At 28.2% G+C, this 21,694-nt stretch overlaps 1 protein-coding gene across 4 annotated transcripts in view; it reads right to left on the bottom strand.

The window, feature by feature from the left end:
* LOC132940422 (serine-rich adhesin for platelets-like) overlaps positions 1-18,823 on the bottom strand; it is a 49,058-nt gene extending 30,235 nt beyond the window's left edge. For 3 of the 4 annotated variants that reach the window (XM_061008024.1, XM_061008026.1, XM_061008027.1), the window contains exons 1-5: positions 18,674-18,823; positions 8,478-8,565; positions 3,807-8,411; positions 2,376-2,495; positions 1,802-2,297 (exon numbers count right to left, since the gene is read on the bottom strand). In XM_061008024.1, the coding sequence (XP_060864007.1) occupies positions 1,802-2,297; positions 2,376-2,495; positions 3,807-8,411; positions 8,478-8,540 (5,284 nt within the window). In that variant the 5' untranslated portion in view covers positions 8,541-8,565; positions 18,674-18,823. Of the gene's footprint in view, positions 1-1,801; positions 2,298-2,375; positions 2,496-3,806; positions 8,412-8,477; positions 8,566-18,431; positions 18,576-18,673 lie in introns of those variants that run through there. The other variant, XM_061008025.1, reaches the window with a different exon arrangement.
* Positions 18,824-21,694: the final 2,871 nt, after the last annotated feature.

Here is a 21,694-nt window from a genome sequence, read left to right as displayed (position 1 = left end):
ATTACTTGCCCTTGTAATAAATTTTCTTATTTAGTGCCTATAATTATATCTGAGTACAAAAACTATGTATAGATTTAATTATTGTAATATATAGGCATTATAAATACCTTACTATATAGGTAGGTGCCTAGTGCCTACTTAGTACTTACTAAATGTACTTTTACGTTGGATGAGTGTATTAATTTTCAGTTTATTCAAAATATAGTGAATTGAGACTTGAGAGTTAACAAAATATGTTGTGTTAAATTATGATGATGATAAAATAACTATTTGTATTTTTTCGAAATCTTTAGAACTATGGGTAAAAATGTAAAATAAACTCGACTTGGCACAATAGTACCTAGGTAAATAAAAGTCGATTGTAAGTTTTGCTTCTATCATTTTTGCTGACAAATTGATGTGCAGTTGCAGTATATACATAATATAGTACACAAGATCTGATTACATCTGCATGACTGTATGTAAGATCATTGATTATAAATAGTAGTGCTAGTATTTATAATCAATGGTAAAATGTAACAGATGTCAAATAATGTATCATTCTCTCGTTTAAAAAGTATAGAAATTGTGTACCCAACAAGCAAAATGCCAATTAATGAATATGTATATTAGCATAAGTAGGAAATAAACTAATATAACTACAATAATTTTCAATAAGAAATACAATTTCATAACCAGTCGATTTTAAATTTTTATAAATTATTAGAAGATGACGAAAATTGACTCTTCTGGAGAACTCTTCTTGATAAATGAAGATAAAAATAAAACTGATTTGGACCTATGGTTTACATTTGTAAATATAATTTAAGTAATCGTGACCTAGGATACACATACAATATTTACAACTTGCATAGTTGTGTAGGTACCGGGCTCGATTTACAATATTAATTTATTAAACTACCTACCTATTATATATTTATACATATACAAATAATAAGTTACTAAAACTAAACGTAATTTTAACTTAATTTTACAGCAAGTACTTAAGCACCTTGGTTTTAGATATTGATTAATATTAAATATTTAATTGAGATTGAATATGATGACCAATTTTTAGAGTATTTTATTATGATATTTTTATAAATACATTTGGAGAAACTAAAAAGACTTCATAATATTATTTTAAGTTACACTCAAAACTATTATTGTACTTAAAATAAAATGTTAGTGTTTACTAATCGATTTTAATTATTCATATTATATTATTTGGATTAATTTGAATTATTCTATTCCTTAGTGAATTGATTATTACTTAGAATATAAAATAAAATATTAAAACTCAATTTTACACATGATTGAATTTCCGATAGCATTCAACAATATAAATGTTAAAATGTCTTTTCTTTTTAGTTCTTAATAACGGTATATTATAAAGAAAGTAAAATTAAAACCACAGCGTTATCCACAAAATGTTAATTTTTCTTTACTTTCACAAAAATTTTTTTTTTATTTTCTTTACATAAAACGTATACAATATAGTTAAGTGTATACGATAATCTTTCTGAATTAGATAAGTTAAGTATAGAGTTACTACCTATAGAAAATTTTTTTTAACAACATTTTAAATGCTAGCAATAATTAATAATTATAGTAACCTAACTATTGATCATCTGTCATTAAAAGTACATATCATGTCGGTATTTAGTGGAAAGTGCAAACCTTATTTACTTCAAAGCCAGCTACTTAAGAATATATACATTTGCATATTGTCTATAAAAAGTATTAGCCTATTAAAATATTCCCCTTAGCGTTAAGTGCTAAAATATGTATGAAGTATAATTCATTATTATAAAATATTTACCTTTGGTAGTTTTGGTGACTGTTGTCGAGGTAGAGGTGATAGTAGAATTTCGAGAAGACTTTTCATTTTTGGTGAATCGTGAATCTTGTTGTTTCTGGACTACAGACATTTTTTTTGGTGAAGGAGATCGGACTTTTTCAGTTGGAGTACTCTTTTGAGGCGAAGGAGATCGGACTTTTTCAATTGGAGTTATTTTTTGAGATGAAAGAGGTTGAACTTTCTCAACTGATATCACAGTTTTTTGAGGCGAATTAGATCGTTCATTTTCAATTGATCGAACAGCTTTTTGTGTAGGCAATGGTGTTCGAGTTTCCACAACTGACCTAAGAGTCTTCTTAGGTGAAGGAGATCGCGAATTGCCAATTGGATTTGCATACGATTTTTGTGGAGAAACACTTCTTTCCTTTTTAACTTCAAGTTTCTTAACATACTCGGTTTTTTCAACAGTAACATTACTTTGTTTTTGTGTCTTGGCTGGCAACACATCTTGAAAGTTCTATAATCAAATTTCAACAAACAATGATTTTTAAAAATAATAATAAATTGATACAAGTTATGAAATAAAATAAATTACCTTTGTAACACGTGTCGTAGTGTTGGTTGCCTTTCCACTGTTTGTCTCTAATTGACGTTTCACTACTCGAATTTGTGCTCTTATTCGTCTCCTGCGGTCGTAACCTACTGCTTTTTCAAGCTAAACAAATTTAAGTATGATATATTAAAAAAAAATTGAAATTATAAATTAATAAACCTTATTAATGTATACTATCTGTTATAAATACGTGAGTTAAAAGTTTAAATTTATTAATTTTAAATTATGAGCAAAGAAGACTTGCATAACTCGGGTATTTATGGATTTAGAAACATACCAATTTTTTTTTTATTTAAATGATCTAACAATAAAGTATGACAACAAATTGATTTTAAAATTTTTTGAAATATTGATAAATTCTACATTTCCAAATAATATATAGAATATGGCGAATATAAAATGATATACTTGTATATTATCATCTACACCTAGTCCACAAATCCTAACATTTTTCATTATATCTAAAATCAAATAACTAGAAGTATGCACATTTTTATCACTTCAAGTTACTTACAAAACTTTTTTAATGACTTAGTGCACTTTAATAATATATTGGTACTATTCGACCTATAATTACAGTTTCTTCTTCGGAGGATGTAAGAATTTAGGTAGTTATTATGGGGTTGGGTTAGACATTAATGAATATTTTTTCTCAAGTTACCTATAGAATAATACATTTATACTTCGGTCACAAAGTAAAACACACATTGCCTATACACAACTCCTTTAAATGAATAATTTTAAATACGCGGGATCAGCTAGTTTAGTATATTTATACTAATATATTTAAACTAACTCATTTATTTAAATCTTCATGATTGAAGTATAGCCCAATTGTATGATAATTATATATAATAAAAAAGAACGAAATAAGCATGCAATTATCCACTAAATGCGTATTATTCAAATATGCGTAAATATATTCATATTTATTAAATTGAAATAAGTTTAAAAACGAATAAAATATATTAAATAAAAATATATTATATATTTCAATGCTTGAAATAATTTAACTATCCACAACTAACCCTATTTTTAAATTAGAAATCGTTTAACGGCGTTGAGCATAGGCAATAAGACTACGGAAGAGTACATTTTAATTCACTAAAATATGATCATCAGGTTTCACGGAACTGCCATTAATTAAGTATTATTTTAAATCATTATCGTTAAACAATACGCTTTGTGTACTTGTGTTTACTATTTATTTTCATTTTCTATAAGAGACTGATAAAAATTGTTACCTTCTAACCTTTAGGAAATAGTTATTTTTGTTAATATTGTTTCTAAAGATTAACGATAATAACAAATTATGTAGGTATTTGTAATAGTTACATTTTACCATTTTTACATTGTGTTTTGGTAACTTAAGAGTGACATCGGAAAATTTATGAATATAAATAATATATTTACCATAGTCTCTAAAATGTGTAAATCAAATATTTCTTCGATCTCCACTTCGTCATCAGCGTTATGGACAGAAATCAATTGAGTTGTTGTTGTTGTTAATGTATTTTTTGGCGTTGATGCACTTTTCATTGTTACTCCAAATTCAGTTTTAGTAGTGGTAATGGCGGCTCGCTGTCTGGATGATGATGAAATTGTATCTCGTGTACTTCGATTTTCACTAGTATCTTCTTTTGTTTTGATTAACGCACTTCTCTCTGGGCTTTTAGCCGTGCTATTTCTTTTTGTAGTTTCCGTGATTTGTCTATCAGGGCTTTTAGCCGTGCTATTTCTTTTTGGTGTTTCTGTGATTTGTCTATCAGGGCTTTTAGCCGTGCTATTTCTTTTTGGTGTTTCTGTGATTTGTCTATCAGGGCTTTTAGCCGTGCTATTTCTTTTTGGAGTTTCCGTGATTTTTCTATCGGGACTTTTTGATGGTACTTTTTTGTTTGTACTCTCGTTGGTTTTAATTATCGAATCGGTAGCTGAAGGTTTTTCTGGACTTCTGACTCTTTTACTTAAGACACGATCTGCAGTTTTTGTGTCAGTCACTGTGGCTGACTTAATACGTGTTTCTGAAATCTTACTTGTATTTAAAGGTGTGTTTGGCACTTGGTGTCTAAAAGTAGTTTTATTTTCCTTGTACAATTTTTGAGTAGGTTCATTCTTTTCAAAAGTAGCTGTTCTGTCTTTCACACTTTTTGATCCCGATAGTCTTCTAGATCTATTTATTTCTTCAACTTTAACGTCAAATGTGTCTGTCTTGCTTATTTTTACCGGAGTTTTGGTTGTTCGGTCAGGAGAGCTATTTTTAGACTCTGGTGATTTTGTTCTCGGTACATTGGTTTTGTCTTTCAACGGTATTTTTTTATCAATCTTTGTTTCGAACGATGCGCGCCTGTCTTTTATCGACGATGATCTTGTTATTTTAGTGGGGGTTAAATGTGTTACTTTTTCAGATACGTCATTAGATTTTTTATTCTCAAAGAAGTCTTTCCTAGTTTTATAATCAGATGCTCCAGAAATTTTTCTTGTCAAAAGAGAAGATGGTGTGTTATTAATTTTTGATAAATCATGAACTTCTTCAGTTTCAATATTCATTGTTTCCGATTTAATTACGTCATTTATATCGGTCTCTTCAGTTTTTCCTTTTGCAATAGATTCAAATATTTGTTTGGTTTTTCTTACTGCTTGAGGACTCTGAGGTATTTCCGTAGTTTTTTGTATTTCTTCTTGCTTGTTGACATTATTTAAAAACTTTGAAACTCTGTCAGCAACTGTGACGTTACTTTCTTCATCTAAATCTGTTACAACATCATATCTGTTACTGTGTAAGCTGTAATCATTGGCATCTTCTGGTTCACTTACAACATCAGCATATCTTGGCAAACTTGCATCGTCTGATACTGAACAATATGGCTGACCAAATCTCGCAGTATACTCAGGTGATGATTCTCTAGACGATGGAGGTAATTGAACAATAACATTTAATAATGCATCTTTGTTTGTCATTTTTTTACCGTATTCTTCTTCAGCTTCAATTCTTATATTATCAATGTCTTGAATTTTTCTTGTATCTTCTCTATCCTCGTCGTCTTCTTCCGAAGACGAAGAAGATGTTGATGAATTGGATGATATATTTTTAATATATTTTGGTTTGTTGGTGGAATCGTCTAAGTCAGTATCACTTTCAAAATTATCTGGAGGCAATTCATTCTCTAAATCATTTGATTGTTGTCCTACATTTTTAGTAATTTCTACTTTTGAAGTTTTATTTGAATTGTAATAAGTTGTTTTTTTGATTTGAGGCTTAGCTATGGATGAGGTTGAGATAGTTTTGGTATACGGTTTTGTAACTTTAGATGGTGTTTCATTTATATCAGACTTTGGCGAAGTATATGTTCTAGGTTTGGTTACATTCGAAGAAGGAATCCTCTTTGAGTAGATGTTTACTGTTGACTTTTTAGAATCTACTGTTTTTGTGTCAGTAATTGATTTTACAAGACCTAACTTTTTTTGTGAAGATTGTGGACTAATTGAAGGTTTAAGTTTATTTTTTGAGTCTTTCTTCTCGAGAACTTTAATTGTTTCCAGAGTCTTGGTTTTAGTTTCTGGACTAGTAACTTTTTGCCTAGATGATATCGTAGTTTTTTTGTCTACTAATAATTCATGACTGGGCTTTTTGATGACCATTTTTGGTGTAATACGTTCTTTTGAATTTTTATGTATCAAAGTCTTACTATCACTTCTCGTAATTTTAATATCCATTTTGTCTCTTGAAAGGTCTTTTTTAACAGTTTTATTTAATAAAGTTTCTTTTGAATCCTTGTGTATAAGGTTTTTTTTGGATGGGGTTTTCTCTAAAGTTGAAGGTACAACTTTCTTAATTGGCGAAGGTATCGACGAAGGTACTGTTGAAATTGTTTTCTTAGAAGGTGTAACAGATTTAATGTCAGAATTATATGATATATTTTCCGAAGACTTAACATTTGGATATTTTTTAGTATCTTTTGTAACTGGTTTAACTTCTTTTACTGGAGATTTTTCTTTCGGTTTTATTGTTATTACATCATTAGTAATAGTGCTTTGTTTAGCTACATTTGATTTTTCGTTTTCAATAAATTCATCTTGTTTTGTTTTATTTTCCTTCTTAACACTCTTTGGGGGTGATTTATCCCTAGAAGATTTGTTTATTTCAATGCTAGACGTGGGTTGTTTTGTTATTTTTTCAGTATCCACTTGCTCAATAGATGTGCACACTTGTTCTTGTGTGATGAATTTTTCTTGAATCGAATTATTTTTTGAGTTTATGATATTATTTTCAGTATTTTTTGTGGAGCATTCTGTATTTTCATTTTCTTTTTCATTTAAATCATTATCGATTTCTGGTTTTATAACTTTAATTAAATGTTTGTCATCACTAATTTTATTTTTAGAATTATAATTGTTTGTGTATACATTATCTTCTTGTGTTACACGATTTATTTTATTATCCTGAGTAACTTGTTGAGTAATAAGTGTTTTATAATTATTTACTGGTTTAAACGCACTTCTTTCAGGGCTACTTTCATGTGAGCTATTTTTCACTTTAGACGAGGACTTTCTCACTTCTTTTCCAACTGACCCTTCACTGCTATATCCAGGAGATTTTTCTCTTCGTACTGGACTAGTAGATGAGGATTTTTGGCCATACTTCGTTGTTGAAGTAATTTTTTTTTCTTCCTTAAACAAGGTTTTTTTAGCGTCACAACCTTTATACTTATCATAAGTGCCATGAGTTGCGCCAGAACAATCAGAATCGTCCGAAGAGTCATATTTTTCACCTCGAGTGGGTGTATTAGATCGTTTTTTTGATAAACCTTTTGTTTGCGTAGATGACAATCTTCTTCTTGTAGAGTAATTGAGTGATTTAGAAGGACTTCCTGATTTCTCTGGCGATGCTCTATACTTTTCGGGACTGGCAGATTTAAATCTACGCTCTGGACTTGTACGTTCTCTAGAAGGTGATGGACTAGACCTTTCTGGAGTCGATCGTAAGCTCTTAGCAAAAGCATCATGCGATGGACTCAAATCAACACTAATCCTAGGTGGCTGGTATGAATGTTGATGTGTGGTGATATATTGACCTTCAATATGTTCTTTTGATGTATCAATAAGTTTATCCTCAACTTTTTTTATTATCTTATCATCATTAGAAACTATCGAATTTGACTTGGTAGAAGAATCTGTGGTTGACTGCTGAGTAGATAGATAAGAGTCCAGTTTATGAAGTTCATTTATAATTTTACTATCCGTTGCTATCTCAAAATTGTCGGACTTGTTTGATGAAATATTTGAGATGTATGTATTTTCTATAAAATTACTGTCTGTATTTGATATATTTTCTGATACAGGCTCAAATTGTTCACCGTTGGATGTATAAGTTTCTATAACTTTTTGATGACCATTTGAATATTTATTATTATCATCTCGTTTAATATTGTCTACGTTTGTAGTAGATATTGATTCAGTTACCTTACTATCAATATTTGAGCTGTCTGAATTATTATATGACGTATCATATGTCAACTGACTATCTTCGTTATTCTGTTCATTGACAATAAATTTGGAATTCAAATTTACCTCAGCCTTTTGAACTTCTTCTGATACAGAAATAGTGGTCTGTGACGATTTCCATTTAGTTGATGTAGAGCTAGACATGGACGTTTGCAATGAATTTTGAGTATACTCTTCATTTGGCTTTAAAGAGCTGGCCTGTTCTATTTCAACAATTCCTCTATTGCCATCCGATTCATCAATTTTCGATGACACATAATAATTTTTGTTAGCATTTGATTGTCGTTGATAATCTTCCGTCGGAGATTCTGAATCCCGGATCTCTTTAGTTTTCATAGTCATGAATCCTTGATCCGTAATAGATTCAGTATGCGTTCTAGTTGATGAGCGTTTAGAGGTTGTTTCTGTTTGGATCATTTCTCCTGTCGTATAAAACTCTTTAAGACGTTGTTCTCGAAGTTTATACATCCTCATACGAATCTCTTTCTTCTTACCGAAATCCTCGGTTTGTTGCCACTAAAAATATAAATAAAATATCTTAGATTTTGAAAAGTCTTATTTTATTTTTGCATAATATATTACCATTTTCCGTAACATATCCTCATCTTGTATAAGTGCGATGTCCGATCCTACTTCGGTCGCCATGATGTTTATTATTTAATTCTGAAGCCTATATTCGAAAATACATAATATTATAAAAAAAATTTATGATAAAAAGTTTAAATAAAAATATTAAATGCATGCGTGTGTTATACGTTACGTAGAAATAAAATATGTAACAATAAATTAAGTATAACAAGATACGTAACTCCATTTATGGTTACTATAATGTTCGGTGGCAAAACAGACCTACAAACTGCATGCATGCAATTCCATATATAAACGAGTTTGTGTATTGTAAATTATCATTAGCGCCATTACCCATAAACGATATAGTTGATTTAGTATTTTAGACAGTATAGTGACAAACGGACAACAAGAATTAAAATAAGCGTAATTTGGCCTCGTATTCAGACAACTCAGTTTCAAAAATTAACTCAATATTTATAATATTTTATTTATTATGCGAACGTGAATACTTGTTTTATAAAATTCTTATCGATTGATGTCTCTTAAACTGCTGTTAAAAGATTTATCTTTCTAAATTACAATGCGATACCCAATGTACCTGTATTATGTATGCTGCTATAAAGATTTTGGGAAATGTTCAACCTACACGTATAGTATGCACGGATAAATGTGGGAGATTGGTTGTTTGCAAAAAGAGAGATTCATGGCCATAAACATTTTTTTTTTTGACACCATAAAGTCGAGTGGGTTGTTGGTATAAAAATAATAATTAAATTCAAGTACCACATTTCCTATCGGTTTGTATACTGTTATAAATATTTTATAATAAATAATCTAATGATCGCCTTATGTACCTATAATACCTATAACTGTATTGCCGTATAGGCATTACCTACGTCATACGAAGATTTGGCGATTGTCATCCTATATGGTAAGCCATCTAGGTCATTTCAGTGCACTTTGGTCGTATAGAAAATAGTCTGTCCTTGATGGTTTTAAACAGTGTTAATAAAGTAACGAAAGGACTGTTATAGCACCAAACAATATCGATATATGTTGAGACCCCGATGATTTCCTTACAAGGAAGTAGTTTTTAACTATAAGAACATAAGTGCTGCAGTGGCCTAGACCTCAATTAATTTACATTACAACATTATAGATTGCCGATGATTCCTAATAAATTCAAAGGGATATAATATCCATTCATGTCAATACGCTCTGCATTATTGATATTAGTATATTCAATTTCTTAAGAAATATTAGGTATTTTTGTCGAACTAATTATTGTCAAACTCATCATTCCTAGTGCATTATTTTTTTATTTACAGGTTATAAAAAATCTGCTTTGCAGAGTTGATCTGTTTACCAAAACTACAAAAATTAAATCCACGATATCTATACATACATCGATAGAGTTATATTCAGACAGTTATTCATTCTTCTGAAAATGTATACATATACAATATACTGTAACTTTTAGATTTAATTTGAGAGCTATGACCAAAAAAACAATTTAAAACATTAATTTTCAAAATAATAAAAAATATATAATTTGTTTATTGTAATATGTGAAAAATATTATTATTTTGGTGGGAAGTACAATGTATTATTATGTGTTTTAATATTTATAATTATAGATGTTCCAGTTATTCAATAATTAATTTTGGTTTATTGACTAACTTATTTAAATTAAGCTTATGAATATTTATTTAACGTTATACATCTTGTCATTTATCAAATATGATGTTAGAAAATAGAGTGTACCTATATAAAATAAACTGTATATTATTATATTTTCAATAAATAAAATAGTAGGTTATTATGAAAAATTCAGTTGATTTTTAAATGAAAAATTAATATGTATAGGTAGGTACAACGTAGCTACGTCATATTATAATATTATCTTTTATTATTTTTATATTGGACACAAACAAATATTTTTACGTATTAATTAGGTAAGTCTAATTAATTCCCAGTGGACGATTCTAGTTAGTTTTGATGTAATAATCAGAAATAATGTGATAAAAATAATGTGCGTCAATATAGCAAATTATGATCCGTCATCCGTGTTGTTCATAAATAATATGGAGTATAATCTTTTTATAATACGAGCATTAAAATTAGAAATGTTTATTTGTTTTGTATGGAAACGAAACAAGAGGATGTGTGGGGGCAGTGCAAAAGGATGTTGAGTTAATGCGATCGCTGCACGTGAGATGTGAACCTACGTTCGTTAATAAAATAATTATATATTTATATATTATACGCATGAAACGATGAAGCAATACATTTTGTTTTTGTAAACCGAGTCCAGTGATTACGAATATGTATAATTTATTATTAAGTATTTTACAACATGACAAATTCCGTTTTACCAATATGTAGGTTAGGTTAGTTAACATATTTTCAACTGCCGACTTAATAGAATAGGTGGTTTGCGTAATTAAGCTTTATTAAAAGAGCAACATTAAAAAGCATTTCTGAACTTTGCAGTGATCGAAACGTTTAATATTTTTTAAATCCCTTTTGGTATTTTATGCATATTTTAAAAATACCGATTTTAATGCATTTTGTTAAATTGAATCATACGAACACCGGAATACCAATATTTTTGTAGTCGCAGTAATTTATCATGGTAACTAGGCAGTAAGTAATAGAATAATTTATTCACGTTTTATCACGTGCAACGAGTATACCAATTATGTGAAATTTATAAAAAAAAATCTTTAGTCACTGTAATATTATGATGGTAAAAAGAAGAGACTCAACTAAATCATGTGTGGTTGGAGATTTGGTGGTAACAATAATAACAATTATAGTAAAAAAAAAAAAAAAAAACGACCTTCACGGCGTGCGGGACCACCACGATTGTATATGGTCAGTATTTTGTACACACACGTGAGTAAATACTATACATATAGCTAAACGGAATTTAACGATTGTTTATTTTCGGGGAGAGTACCTTTACGGAAAATATAATGGTATTGGGATGATAAATAAAAGCGTCTCACGTGTGTACAACACAGTACGCGGTGCTCATATTCGTATACATTTCAATAACAGCTCTGTAAGCAAATTTCTATTTGTACATAACGCGAATATTAATAATATAATTTACCTACAAGCTGATTTTTATAGTACGCTTATGACTCAACAAAATCATGATTGAATAAAAAATTATAAAAAATCAATAAAATAAGATATTTATTTTGTTATTTTTTAAACGAAAATACGATGGTCATCTAAATAATAATGGATCAATAGCTTATTATTTGAAGACATTTGAAATTCAGATGACCGGAGTAGTGACTATGGTGAAGCATCAATACTTATAGTTCCACTCGTTAGTCTTAAGTGTACCGTGTATTATGTTAAGGAAAAATTATTTTACATTATAACTTGTAAGACCTATTCCTCGATGGGAAACCTATGTATCGTGTCAGCAAGGAATTCAAAGTAGAATATTTTTTAGTGTTGTATATATTTACTAGGTCATTTATTATAACAACTGATAACAAATGTGACGAAAAAAACATCTTACTAATTTATTACAAATGGACTCCCTGTCGATAAACATAATAATTCAACATTTTGAACCCTAAAAAATCAATATCAAAAATTCTGAGAAATTTTAATTTATTGCAAAAATAAATTTTATCGAGCGCACTAATCTGCAAGTAGGTACCTAATTTCATCAAGGTCAAACTGCATGGTTAAAACATGTCGTAATTTAATTTAATTTTAAAACGACTGATTTAAAAAAAAAGTTATAGACTTTGTATTTATTTTGATTATACCATATTTGCGATTATTCTTTATTTATGTAAATACTTAATAGTTTTATAACTTATTGTTAAACACTGGTTTTATGTACATTTGCAACTTTGACTAGATACTCTATTTCCCATTCTCCATGATGGACGACCCCAACTCCTAACCACAACTCCTAACCACAACTCCTAACCTAACCTAACCACATACCTATAATATTTTCTACTTTTAACATACATTTAAATAAATAATCACAACACTTCGCAAAAATCCAATGAAAATATGTGTATCTACCTATGATTTAACGTTACAAAAAAATTACTCTATATAATATGAACATAAATTTTTATTGTTTGGGACTTCTTGCATTTCTTTTTTGTAATTTACAAATATTAATTAACATGAAACTACTAATGATATCACATTAGAGTAAATTTTCATATACACACAGTTTCTCTCGTTTTTTTCCCAATGATTTTAGCTGTACCTATATTTTAGAGTATTTTTTGGTGATTTGAATTGTATGCTATACCAAAATGTTTAGTGCAACAAGTTCCCGAACCTAAATATTATCATAGGTAGTAGTGTAGTACCATTGATTATACATAGTATATTGTATAATCAATGGTAGCACGCTCAGCCCGTCAGCCATATGGACTCGTTTATAGGTACTTAATAGAACCATGTCTCTATAAGTATAATGAATATCAGCTTTCGTCAACAGTAACAACAGTGCGTCAGAGATCGGGTTGGGCTCATAGAATTCTTAGTTCTTCATAACGCGCAATGCAAAATAACGTAGGTAATAAGTATACGAACGAAATATTATTATCAGGTACACAACCGTTAAGTCCCGTACAATCAATCTCACGGGCGAAGTACAATGTAAAATAATAATAATAATAATAATATAATTTTGATACTGCCGCCAACGTCAGCTAACAATATTATTCATTATCACGTTTCGTCAGTGCGATATAATAACGCCTCTTTTAGCCAGTACAAGTTTTCTAGACCTATCTATATATTTCTCAGGCCTCTAGGGCCCAGGTACATGTTTTGTTTTCAACTTTAGAGACGATTATGCGTACTTGTCATTAATGTAGTATGATATATAACATAAAACATTGTTTTTACTATATAATATATTATACATATTGTAAATGTGTACAGTTGAGTCGTCATTGTCTCTATCTTAACCCATTACGCGTATCATAACGAATTTACAAATTCCAACTACGGTGGATTCTAGATTAGGAGTTATTTAGAGTGGAAATAATAAAAAAATCTTTTATTTTAACGAAAACGTATACGTATAGTATGGTATATAGTATTAACTATAGTTAAGGTCGGTTTTTATCTTAATTTCAATGCAAGATAATATAATATAATATAATGACATTATTGACATTGTACCTAAACGTATTTAGAAAAACAACATTTACCGTCTAAAATAAATATTTGTTATGTAAAAATAATTTAGAAAATATCCGATTTAGATTGATTTATTACAAAATATATCACCAGAGTGGTATAAACTCAATGTCTGATTGAAATGTTTGAAAAAAATCATTTGAATATTGACGAATATAATACGCGATAGTTATTATAATTTAATGACTTTTAATGAGCGAGAAGTATGGTACCAAGTACCTTGTACTTTCCTAATATGGTATGAAACGCCATGAGTATCAAACAATAAAATTCTTCTAATTTAAAAATGTATGTTGAATAACATAATTTTTTTTTGATTTCAAAAAAATTTTAATTATGAGTATAAAAATATCTTCTATATTATGATACATTATGTTTAGTAAATCAACACGCTATGTTGTTATATACGTTGACACATTAAACTTACTTAAGGAAAAGTTCTACTTTTAAATTTGTAATATTAAATTTAGAGATTTGTTTTATGCCTAACGGCTTACATTTTGAAATTATTTACCATAACGGACAACGCCACAACTAAACATTAAGAAATAGTAACAATCATTATGCATTCATTAATAATGTTTGTTTTCATTCCGTATCCTTTGATGCTAGATTATATAAATAAATCGATAAACATGTCAAATATTATGTCTGTTATTCTTTAAGAAGCTATAATGTATTATCTCCGTTTATCAAGTACAGAACACAATGCATAATATTATTGATTTCAAAAATATTGAGTGCCAAATAAATTATATTGAAAAACGTGTCTAAAATTTAACTATTTATATTTTATAATTAAGAAAAAATAATATAAAATTATAAACCATAATAATTTTAGTATATACCTATAATAAAAAAAACAAATAATAATTAGAAGAAGAGAGACTTCGTATCTCCCTTCGATTCAAGTAATGTATCTATTACCCCTTTATAAATCATATAAGAGTTGGACCATCGTGATTTCCTTTTTTATTGTGCTAGCTTTAAGCAAAAAAATTAAAACATAGGTAGCCCACTTTATCTGTACTAACTCAAAATTTTCATTTTTTTTTAACTACAAACACTAACTAGTCTTTAAATCCCTCATAAAATGAACAGAGACAACAATTGAACTATTACATTATTATTATGGCTACTTAATCAATACATTAACAATATTATTTTCTTTACGCAAAATCCTGAATAACTTTCTGATAATGTAGATACTTGGATCAAACAGAATAAGTATTCGTTGTGTCATTCATTGTTAACTATATCAAAGTATGAGAATTTGTTGTATTTTAAATGATTAAGTTGTTTTTTATATTTATTTATTATATTTCAATGAACAATACACAATTGATTTATGCTATCTATTATCGGCGCCAACATATTACATATATTATATTATACTATATTCGTATATATTTATTCATTATTGTTATTATTATTTATACTTAAGGCTAAATGCCGGTGGCTAATATCAATTTCTATTATTTTATTACCAATAATTAATTCTGGACTGATAAAAAACCATGACTGTACAGTTAATTACGTATAAATAATTTTTTTCCCATTCAAATATGTAGGTATAATGTATTTCATTGGTGCAGCACTATAGCTACTATTTGAATACCTAATTCTCATTATACATTTTAGTTACCTAGGTACCTACCTAATTTTATTAAATGTAATATCATAATTGTTTATAAAAAGTATAAACACAAAACACCGACCGGCAATTAAAACGTTGTTCGTTAAACAGGACGTAGTGTTATAGGATTTTCGCATAGCATAATAATATACTGTAATTTCATAATGATGCAACTAACAACATTGTGCATTTGTGCCTACTCAATATTGATCAGTATAGGTACTAGCCTGGCTACAAGGTAAACAGTTTACAACAGATTGCCTTTGGGACGTGGGAAGAGAAAAAACTATTTTATGATATTTATTTTTAAATGTGTTGAAAATTAATAAAAAAAAACATTTAGTAACAGTTTTTACACGTATTTTATCAAGACAATAATACCATACAAATTCTTTCTAATGCAAGTTTTGTCATTTTTGTATGAATTAATTTTAGTTAATTATTTTTAACGTATCAAACGGGTCAGATATCTATAAAAGCCAAGAAAATGTTCACACAAATAAAAATGAAAAATAAATAAATTAGAAAAAATAAAAAACTTATAAATTATAGGTATGTGTAATAATTGGAACTGTAACTATTGTAACTATATTACCCCACGATGCCATAGTTCCATATAAATACAAAATCTAAAATGTACCTAATTAATTGTATAGGTACTACATACCATTACAATAAAATTAAAAAGAAAAAAGGTCTAATTCAAATATGTTATACATAGATTATAATATTTCATAATAATGTAAAAGAATTTTAATTTACTGATAATATGTGATACCTAACACGTTATTATAATAAGTACCTAGGTAATAACTAATACCTAAGTCTGGATATGGAGAGAAAGTGGTTCTTGGTACTGAAAATGATTAATACATTATCAATTCATGTCAATGATTGTTTAGATATATTTCTATGTACATCGTTTTGGTAGTTTTTTTTAAATTGAATAAATCGTGATTTTTGGAAATCATTTAAGAACATATAATTTAAATGTATTAAGATAGGTGTCAGTAAATCATAGTCTTTCAAAAACCAAAAAAAAATTACATTTGTTTTCCTATACCTACATTTAATAATTATTATATATTCTAGCACTTACTTTATAAAGATTTGTTGGAAATTATGGATCTTTAAAGTGATAAAAAAATGTTTGCTTAACTAGCATAGATAAAATAAATTATATTAAAATAAAAATGTTTAAATAAAATAAAATAAATTTGTTATTAGTGTGTTTGTTTATAAATTTGTTTACTTACGCATTTATTTACCATAATATTTTAGTTTTCTCAAGGACTATGTAATGATAATAATAATATCAATGAACTCGTAAAATCAAAAAACATTATACTGTTTCCCTAACAAATATAATTTAAATAATGAGATTAGTGAAATCTCAAAATTGTTAATTAATGAGTTAAATTTATTTGTATAATATAATATAATATTGTAATTTTACGACAAAAGTGATAAAATTTTAAGAAAACAAAATTTATTGATTTTACATACAAAATAAATAATACATTTTATTAATACAACTTTTGGGAGAAATTAAATCCTCAACCATAAAAATATTTAATGTATTAATGGTAATAGAAGTAATTATATAATGCTTCTTTAACAGACCAATGGGTGCCATAATGATGTCAAAATGTTTGTAAATTATTGTTCACCTTAATAGACTAACATAACTTGACAAATAACACGTTCTCTTAAAAGTCACATACTACGATAAAATACATCCGAATTCACAGAAAGTTTTACTTCATATTGTTTAGTTAAAACCTTATTAAATTAAACGACGGAGTCGGGGAAGCAATAACATAACATTTTATTATTTTGTGTTTGAATGTGACGAATTAAAATAAATACAATTTATAATCTCGTATTGCAGTAAAAAAATTATATTTATTCAAAAAGCAAGTAACAACGCTATGTTTGGATCCGTGTATAGGTGTATATATCGTTCGTAGCCAGATCGGCTTATTATATTATACGGAGACCTTAGTGCGACGAAAAACCAAAACTGGTTGCATTATTCACTCGTTGCATTCCATGAAACGATATCTCATTTTTTATTCAAATTTATGAACACTGCCATCCACGCTCACAGACTATTACTCCGAAAATATACCTATACAGTACCTATAATATGCATGCATCATCAAATGGACTAAAAAACACAGATCTCTATAATATCTATGAATGACTCATTATGTTGACTTGTATTATACTGTAAAAGTTATTGCACCCGTATAATATTATTCAACTAATAAAATATTTTTACCACAACGATATATTATTAAATCATTTTTAACCTCTAGCAATATCGTTATTATTTGTGTACCTACTTATCTGCACGTATTTAAACTTTTGACATGATAAGATTTTAAAAGTTAATAGCCAATATTAAAAATGTGTAATTGTCGTTACGATTAGGTATGCCGTGATAGTCAAACAATATGTTTAAACATAATATATAATAAGTATAAATTAAAATTACTTCTTCACAAAATAATAATTATTGGAAATTAATGACACGGTAATATTAGTATAATTTATAACACAACACATCGTACAATATGCAATGCCTTTTTGGTAGTGATTATAGCTGCGATTATACTTTATTGTGTTTTTGTTAATGCTTTAAAACGCAAAGATTTTTTTTTAGGATAGCATGATGTGATTTATAGTAATGATATAAAAAGGACGGGACAAACCTAAATGTTATTATAGATTATCCTTATGGGATTATCGAGTCTATATGGTCATTGATCATAAAAGCATGAAAACCCTCTGAAAAAAAATCAGAAATATCCATGACAGTTTAGCAAAAACTACCACTAGTTGCACGACGATGTTAAAGATTATGTACAAAAGAAATGACTCATCTATAGTTGTCCGTTGTTCGCACTTAAAGATTTTAACAAGATCGCATAGTTTTGTACAATGTAAATGTTATTATTTCTTGTTTGAATTTTTATATTATGATTCGGATTAACTGAGAATAAAGAATTATATTATCTATTCATATTATAATTATTAACTATAACAATATATAACTTAACGCATGGACCAACTATGCAATAATAATAATAATAATAATAATAATAATAATATAATAATACCTTTTTAATATAAGCTCCAATATGTTAATAGGTTTTATCTATTAATTTGTATGAAGAAGCACGTTTAACAACAATTAAATATAAGTTCATATCGTTAATTGAAAACCCAATGGTTATAAATCACAGTTTAATCATTATGTTATAACATGTTAATTCAAAAAAAAAAAAAAACACAAACTAATATTATATAATATATGGTTAAGTTAAAGCGGCATAATATATCGTGCAATAATTCTAACTACCTGTCTCGCAGGGATCGGATATTCGGTTTCGTTCAGTAAATATCAAAATAAATGTATAAATAAAAATTAAAAAAAAAGAAGAAGTTTTAATAGCGTTTGAATGATGAATTATGATAAAATATTAGTAAATATTCACGCGGTGTATGACCGCCGTCTGTTGAAGCACTATGGATACTAACCGGTGTGTCTGGAAACGTCGGCGGAGCGGATTACTCGATCGTCGTCCTTCGCAAGCCTACTCCTACGGGGCTCTCTGCGTCAGTCCGGAGGTGGTTATACGCGAGCCTATATAATATGTAATATTATATATTATTTTTTATATACCTACAATTTCTATACACACACACACACACACACACACACACACACACACACACACACACTTATATTATATTTAATGGTATATTGCTATTATAATATATACTATATGTATGTACAATGTTCTCTTATCAGGCGACGAATCCCACTGCATTCCAAGTGGCCGACACGGGACAATATTGCTGTCGCAGTGGTCTCACCAAAAAGTCACCCTCTATAATCTATACATCGCAGCGGTGCACCAATACGCGATTACAAAACCCACTCCCGGTGTAGACCGGTCGCCGCACTAAACAAACCGAATATTGTATAAGGTCCTTTATAATTTATAAAGTATTGATATGTATTTATTATTTATATAATATAATTTTATCAAGTAGCTATATATACATTATTAGTGATAAATATATAGTGTTTACAAGCCATATTGTTTTTTATATCCGTATTTTGCGTGTATACATGATGTTGAAATGTAAAAAACCTACAGAAAATCAGTAAAGATCCTTTACTTTTTTTAAGCCTCCTCAGCATTATCATACACACTGGAGTGGTTTTTATGACACCACAATATCCTTACTTTATTTTTCACTGTGTATAAATATTTTTTTACAGAACACATATAATATGTTATAGTATATTATTACATAGATACTTTTTCAATACAGCCTCCACCCATAAAAAAAAAATAAATTTAAAAAACTTGTGAACGTTTTTCGTGATGTAAGATAGATAATATTATATTGTATGTACTATAATATATATAAAATATAGATATAGGTTACCAGAAAACAAATTGTTTGTTATAAAATTAAAACTATTTTCTTCTCTCTACAGTCTATACGCGTGGTGTAAATCTACGTGCAAAAAGCCGGACATATAATACTGCAGAGATCGGGCGTGCGTTCAAGGGCATCCGCAAACCTTTATCGGTGGAAGGGCAATGAGAATATTTGATTAGACATATTAGTGCCGTACAATAATAAACTACATTTGAGAGTAAATTAAGATTAATGTTTCAAACATTTTTTTCCAGTCATTCAGAAAATGTCAGTACCTATTTTGTTTACTTCGTAAAAATCTTTTGTTTGAAACTCTAAGATAAACTTCTCGTTGAACTAAACCAGTAATATTACTTGTTAGGAGAATATAGGTGCAAATGCCCTTTATAGTCATGGGCCACTCGTCACCTTCTCAATCTTCTACAGATGTTGCATGTGTCTTGCATATCGTGTCTGATATAATCGCTCACCTCAGCGTATATTAACAGTAGTTGTGTGATATGTGATAGTGTGAAGTACTATATTGTACTATTACATTTAAAAGCAATGATAAATCATCTGATTCAAATAAACGGTTCTGTACAGACCTAAATGCACTTATATAGTTAGGTATATCATTCATATGGGTTTTTTTTAACTCTAAAAACCCACAAAAGTAATAATGGTCAAAGATTTTAATAATTTTATGAATTATATTTGGTCAAAGTAACACTCAAAATTCAAAACTATAAATTAGGTATATTAAAATAAAATAATATTACGTAAAAATGCATTTTTTTTTTAAATGACAGGAATTCAAATTTAAACTCCATAGGTACATGAACATAATAATATTTGAAATTTTTAAATATTTTAATGTTGCGATAATAATATAATAGCTAACCTAATACTTGTTCCTCTTGTATTCAACTTTCAGGTATTCGTTATTAAAAAAAAATAACTTTCATCAATTCCAATCCAAAAAAGTCATTGTTTTTAAAAATTGATCGATTTTGAACATGACTTAAGCCCGTTTTCGTAAATTTACAATTTTTAAAAAACTTCTGAGTTTTAAATTATAGTTGCTTTACCTGCATAAAATTCCTTGGTCTTAAATGTAAAAAATAAAAATTGACAATTTTAAAAGGTTATTACTTATATTAGGCCATAATGAATATTGATAATTGATTAATATTGAATTATTTATTTAAAAAATAACTGTTGTAATAATTAGGTACAACAAAGGTTATTAAAATTTTTTAATATAAATACCTACTAAAATACTCAATATTTTATATAAAATCTGGGAGGCTGATTTCGTCTTTAATCAGCGTATGTGCAATTACTATAATAACTAATAAACATCTCAAGATTGGGAAATTAACAATGAACTAGATAATTATCTTTACAAATTATGTATAGATTAATAATTATTTACCTGGGACTAGAAAAAAACGTGTTTCCATAAATGGGCAGATATCATTTTATTGATAAATGGTAATGCCATATTCATACAGTAGGTACGTATTGTATAACTCTATAATAATCGTATGTGTACCATACTACCATGAAACGGTTTGTACCTACGATCTATCCCAGTTACATGTTACCATCGAAGTGCAATGGTGTGTAGTGTGTACACGTAAATGAGTGAAGGGCGAATATTATGTTACTAAGACATAAATGGTTTGACGTTTGCAGAAGAGGCACTATATATAGTTTGATCATAATTATTAATTTATTCCATTATTCCATAAAAATACAATTATCATTGTATAAACAAATAAAATCCTTTTTTAATGTAGGTTTTACCCTAATTCTCGAAACTTATTAATGATTACTTAGTTACTCATTAGGGTTTAGTGTTAAATGTATTTATCATTTGTGTGCCATTTATGTATGAAAGTAATATGATTAAAATTTAAAGCGAGTAACTAGCAGCTAT

This window comes from Metopolophium dirhodum, chromosome 3 (assembly GCF_019925205.1).
Source record: "Metopolophium dirhodum isolate CAU chromosome 3, ASM1992520v1, whole genome shotgun sequence".
In the NCBI taxonomy this organism is placed as follows: domain Eukaryota; kingdom Metazoa; phylum Arthropoda; class Insecta; order Hemiptera; family Aphididae; genus Metopolophium; species Metopolophium dirhodum.
Note: the sequence above shows the minus strand (reverse complement) of the source record. Positions and strands in the feature narration are given on the sequence as shown.